We start from the raw sequence: 6,282 nt of genomic DNA, 5'->3' as shown, positions 1-6,282 counted from the left end.
CAAAACGAGTGCTCTCTGCCTTTCTGCCAAATTTGGTGTAATTCCGTTCAGCAGTTTGGGCTGTAGCTGCGTCACCAGTTTCCTATGGAAATTAAGATGGAGAAAAAGCGTTCTGGGACCCACCCTTTTTCTGCCCCCGCTTGACGAATCACCCCGAAACTTTCAGCACAGCAGCTGACCTGACCGCCCCATTAGTTTTGAAAAGTTTACGAATATTCATCAAAAACACTAAAGACATTGGCAAATCAAAAAAGGCTTGTCCTATAGAAACTAGATCCTAACTAGAACTACCTACTGTATATATATATATTCTCACCAATGCCCCTTCTCTCCTTTCTTGAATCAGGACTTCAAAGAGACAAGTGGAACAGCTATGGTAATGCAGCATGACTTATTTTATTTAATTACAATGAATACCTCAGGATAAAAACTAAACAAAGCGCTTCATCAATAGCCTTCCTCAGAGTCATAGAGCTTGTGTGTACAGACTGTGCTTTTAAAGGGACCACCACCATTTTCGCACGTGCAATTTAAAGACAAATGGAAAACTGCGCCATTAACTTTGTTTTCCAATATCAGTCTTTCATGTTCGCCATGTTGCCTTCTGATAAATCAATTTCCATGACTGTAAATGCAGCAACTAAATGGATTCTCTTCCTATTGTAGGGCAATCAAGGAGCCAAAACCTCTCAAAGTCAAAGGGACAGATGTACAAAATATTCAACCAGTTGCAAAAAGCCCATCGGGCGTTTGGGACCGGAAAAATGCTTACTGTCATATCAACCCTATTTTGCAAGTTGGTAACCTATTCCCGACTCGTAAAATAGGGTTTGCAAGTCGCTATTAGGAAGGGGCATGTAAAGGGCGTCCCTTTCTAATAGCGAGTTGCAATGATAGGTGGGAATGTTTGGCAACCGAGAATGAGGTCGGAAACATTCAGTTACCACCAACTTCTAGTAATTATTGCCGACTGTGTTAATGAGCATACCACCATCAAATTTTGTGTAAAACTAGCAACATAACCTTCCTGCACATAAACTATCATTCCCTGCAAATCAGGCACCCTTGAACTATTGTGCAAGTGTGTCTGCTATGTGAGTATAGAAGTAGTGCAAGGCGAGTGCACGAGTTAGAGTTACTTTAGGGCACACAATCTTTTCCTCAAGATGTGAACCAACTAAACTATGGGTTATTAAGCATGCTAGCTGCTTGCACAGCATACCAGTGAGCTTGACTGCTGCCTTATTCTTGCCCATTACCTTTTATAGCTGCTAGGACAGTACAGATATGGGTACAATTGAAACTGAGGGGCTTATTTATTAGTTTTTGGCGTAGGGCAGCACCACAAGTCTTCCTGTTGCGCTGCCCAGCACCAAAATGAAATGTCAATAATTCACCATATTTATGTCAATAAGGCACATTCCTGTCCCTTCCTTTGCTCTGGAGCACAATTTGGTACCTAGTGCCTACGTAGACACCCCTGCAAGGGTGTCTGCGCAGTTGGCAGGATTGTTTTTAAGCAGGGAAGGACACCTTCCTGCACAAAAACAATCCAATGAGGTGTTTTCATCTTTCTATGTGTGCTTGGAATGCAGTACACATAGAAAGAGGAACAAAAGAGGACAAAAAAACAAATGCCTCCTCGTCACGCCTGCCCTGGGGAGGCGCACAGTTTTGACGCATCCCCTGGTTTACAGATCCTTGCAAATCTGGGAAAGCATTAAAACCCATGGGTGATATGTGGGAACACCCACTGCAACACCCATGGAAAGTCTCCTGGACTCCGGTGTAAAGCAACACAGCAACGTGCGCTGTGTTGCCTTCACCATATCTACAAGGGCATGAGAGGCCACACAAGGTGGTTTTGTGTGGCCTCGTAGATATTGGGCTGTACTCTGCAGCGCCGGAGCGTCATAAAAAAGTGATGCACCAGCAGCTCAAGGGGCTTTTCAATTAGCTCCAGAATGTTACCACAGTAGCTGGTGTGAGAACTGTCATATCCTAGAGACTAATAGCGGTCTTGTAAATCCCTGTAACTGAACCTTCATGACTGTGTGGAGTATTTGGTTATACTGTGATATTAAACGACATCTCTTTTTACAAAGACAAGCACTGGCTAGAGAGTAAATCTATTATGTCTTTGGTTTCACAGTTTGATTTCTGAGCCTCTGCACCCAACACTGGCTACTTAAGAAGCCTTTAACTGCTTGCCGTTGCTACCCTGTGATTGAAGTGCAGACAGTGTGTACCTGGCCTAGTTTGCAGAGTCACTGAAGGACGGACACAGGACACCAAAGCCAAACGACGCATTCTCCATGGTTGTGATTCAGCAGCTACTGCCTGCCCTGTGGCCAGCTGTCAGCAGACAAGTAGTCCAAGATGCTTCGTAATCTAGCTCTTCTTCCCAAAGATTTGAAAGACAGAAATGAGCTAAACTGCAACTTAAACTAGAAAAGTGACCTGTCCTCAGACGTCCTAATGTCCAACCCCCTTTGGAATGTTGAGGGTTCAAATCTTGAAAACGGTTTTTTGAATTGACAGAATTTCACAATATACAGTTAAATCATTAAATGAATTATATTAAAACATTACATCAAAAATATTTAGCCAGTTATGGTTTATTATGGAACAAAATTAGATAAAAACGTGCTTGGTGAGGCGAGTGCGAAATACTATATACTACAAGGTTATTAATAGGATGTTGCAATAAGTTCCATGCTGAATTTCCCCATACCTAAATCAATCTTGACCCTTCCATTTTGTTCACCAGTTCAAACATGAACATCTCACATATTTCTTCAAACTATTACAAATCATAGCAGAACTTCCAATATCTAGCTAAAATTAAGCAAGTACCCATCATTCCGCCAAAATAAAAGCATCCCAGCCAAAACAGACACCCTTGCATCATATCTACCCGTAGCATATCAATAGCTTTTGAAAGATAATGTCAATATGCTACCCTTCAACGTAATTCAAAAACTGACCCCCCCCCCCCCCTCACAATACCCCAAGGTGAAGACATATGTATTTGATAAGCTCCTCCTTGTTTAAACCATGGGCTTCTAAGAGCTATTTGCGTCTCCCTAGACCATGAGTGAATGCATATTGGGGCAATAAAGAAACCAACCAAAGCACTATAGTGTTGCACCAGATATTTCGCATTTGATTTGTGCATCAACTAGGGATGCTTTCCTAATCTCATTAATCATGCAGATGTGACACCCGCAGTATATTTTACAACTTTTATAGGTCCCAGCCACGGGTAGAAAATACTTATGGAGGAGAAGAGAGGAATATTATGGGTTCTAGTGAGCTGTTACAATTGTTTTTGGCACATGTAACCCCTTGTGTTATTTACAATGATCAAATCCCGTTTTTAGGTTAATGACATCAGCTTTGACTGTATAAAGTAGACAACTCCCAATAGCATTTTTGTAACTATGAAATCAAAATAAGCCAAACAGCATTTACTGTGTTAAGAAAACTAATGGTCTGATGTGAGTGTGAGAAGGTCTGGGTAAGTTGGAACTATTTTCAGTCGTCTAAGAAAGAGCCTGGAGAGACTGGTGATCCACGGTGAGGCAAACACACCCCTCAAGTACGAATTGGCACAGAGGTAAATTGAAAACACATGGATAGCAGGGGAGCAGAGCACGGCAAGACATCTGCGATTAAGAGAGACTGAAATGTCTAAGTGAGAATATCACATATACAATTAGGTTATGAAATATGAATGTGCAGAGGGGCAGGATTTTTATGCTCCTCCACACCTTACTTACCTCAGTAAAAAGTGGTCATTTTGCTGTTTGCTCTGTAAAAATCAAGTTATTAACTTTGTCACTAACTACACAATATCCTTTCTAAAGGCTGACCACAGTAATCAATAAAATAGTTCAACAGCTAAGATTGATGATATCAGGACAGGAGATCATACAGATACATATCAGGTCTTTCACCTAAGTGTCTATGCACACTCTTTCTAATCATGTGTAGTTAAATGTGCAGCATTTTCATGCATTACCAATGACAGGTGGAATTCTCAGGCTCTCAGCATTAAAGGTGTTCTAAATGGATAGTCTCTGTTGGAGCCTCTCAAAGACCTCCTGAAATGTAATCTGTCTAGGAGTGACAGGAACGCTAGATGGGTGGCTGTTGGCCTCGCTGAGACCACACCGGAATCCTAGTTTGCCTGGGAGCGACAGGCTTGCTGCAAGTCTTAAAACTGGCCCCTCCTTTAGCCGCCTGGCAGACTTTAGCAGATTCAAGGCAGGCAAAGCAGAATTCGACACTGCACTGTGGACACATAACATATTTACACAATACTTTGTACTCTATCATAAGCCCGCATGTTGGACAGTGCCGGGTGGATGGGCAGTTTTTGATTTCATTCCTTGGAAGATCTATGACACTACATTCAGCGAGGATCTTCAGCCGGGGGTCTGCACACCCCTCGTTTCCACATCGCAGAGATGAAGATCCAGCATCTTTCCAGGGTCTCAGGCACTGCCAGCAGAACTCACAAGTTTCCTTCTTCTTGGCGCTGCAGACCACACAGCGCACTTTCAGGTTCTCCAGGTCTTTGCGTTCCACAACCGCTCTGCATCCAGGACACTGAAAATGAGAACACACGATTAGAGAGCTTCGCATATTTTTCATGAGAAACGTTTGCCACTAAGTTGTTTCTAGCACAGAACAGTGATCTCGCTTAGTCTGGTTCCTGGAGAGTGTCTATTTGAGACCAATCTTTAAATAACCAAGCTGGAGGCGAGGAGCCATCATTTTGAAAGAGCAAAACCCATTCTGTAGCAACATATCTACAGTAGTGCACCAGAGACGAGGTGGGAAGAGTGAAACGAGCATCAATCATAATCTTTCAAGAGTGGTAGAGAAAAGAACATCACAGCTGCACTGTGCATTTCTGTCGCTGAAGCTTACTGAATACCACAACCAGGGCATGATGGAGTCCTATACTGATGCAAACCATCAGCCTACCCAAAACAACAGGTACATTGCAGAAAGTCATATGGCAGGCCTCCAATCCCCGCGAAGAAGAGACAAGAGCAAACAAACACTGGAAAAACCAATAGATTTGGCCTTACTGTGCTACTACATATACGCATCATGAGTGCATGTCTGTGTTTGCATGCTTTATTTACCACATCAAAGTGTGACCTATTGGCTTTGCCAGTACTTGATAATTAAAATTACACTAACCATCCGTGGTACATTTACTTTTATATTAAAAAAAGTAGGATTTGGTTTAGGGAGGATACACCACACACTGCATATTAAACAGATTCTGAGGACCTCATTACAAGTTGGACAGATTAGAAGCACGTATTTAGCACACCCGATAAATACCACTACCACCGGCTGAATTATTTATAGAGTGTGGTAAATACCTTGTATTTGGATTTTTAAACTTGGAAATTAGTCACAACATGCAGAACCAGTTTTACCACATCAAACTCTGCAGGCATAATATTTAGAATTCGGGTTCTTCCTTTTTTCTCGAGCATTTTCTTCAAATAAATGTTATTCGCGGAAAACTTTGAGTGTGCAACAAATATCGCACATCTTGTCATTCTGACCACTATGTTATCTCCTGTTTGCATAGATACTGGAATTTAGCCCTGAACTTGTACGGAGGGTCTAAGGGGACCATTTGTATGGTGGCGGAGAATCCGTGGACCGTGGGGGAGGGGCAGAGGTCATAACTTCCTTCAGCCTGTTGGAGGTCAGGCTGACTTGTTTAGAGATCACAACTTGCCTGGTGGGACTCACCTGCTGTGAAGGGAGCCATCATCATATAAAGTGTGGGATTTATAAAATAATCTACTTGTCCAAGGCACCAAATGCTACAAAATTCTACATGCCCTGTGGTGAAAACCACGTCTCACATAATCTCTAAATTATATGTATTGCCACAGAAACATTAACGTTAACACATTTGTATTTAATTTCCTTGATACCGACAACAATTAATTCGCAAAAATGCTAAAATAAAATATCTTTTTACTTGAAAAAGTGGAATTATTATTATTCAACTATCAAGTACTAAGAAATAATAAAAGCTCTTGAGTACTTCTTAACTTCAGGTACTGAAGTTTGGTCATCCCATAAAGCAAGCTGCAGCCCATTTGCCAAGTCAGGTGCTTCTGTAAGAATCATAGTGACAACGACTGTCAGTCATTCATGGCAATGATGAGTCTAAAGGCCACTCACATATAGTTGCAGTACTAAAATCTAAACAATAGCTAAGGAAACTTTGCGAGTTGA

At 41.8% G+C, this 6,282-nt stretch overlaps 1 protein-coding gene across 1 annotated transcript in view; it reads right to left on the bottom strand.

Moving 5' to 3' along the window:
• Positions 1 to 377: 377 nt before the first annotated feature.
• The window catches only part of LOC147683275 (E3 ubiquitin-protein ligase DDB_G0292642-like), a 286,530-nt gene continuing 280,625 nt past the window's right edge, over positions 378 to 6,282 (bottom strand). The window contains exon 4 of the mRNA XM_086943732.1: positions 378 to 4,614. Within this exon, the coding sequence (XP_086799858.1) occupies positions 4,141 to 4,614 (474 nt within the window). The 3' untranslated portion in view covers positions 378 to 4,140. The remainder of the gene's footprint in view (positions 4,615 to 6,282) is intronic.

Source organism: Lissotriton vulgaris, chromosome 11 (assembly GCF_964263255.1).
Source record: "Lissotriton vulgaris chromosome 11, aLisVul1.2, whole genome shotgun sequence".
NCBI classification, from domain to species: domain Eukaryota; kingdom Metazoa; phylum Chordata; class Amphibia; order Caudata; family Salamandridae; genus Lissotriton; species Lissotriton vulgaris.
The sequence above is the reverse complement of the archived record's forward strand: the minus strand, read 5'-3'. Positions and strand labels throughout refer to the sequence as shown.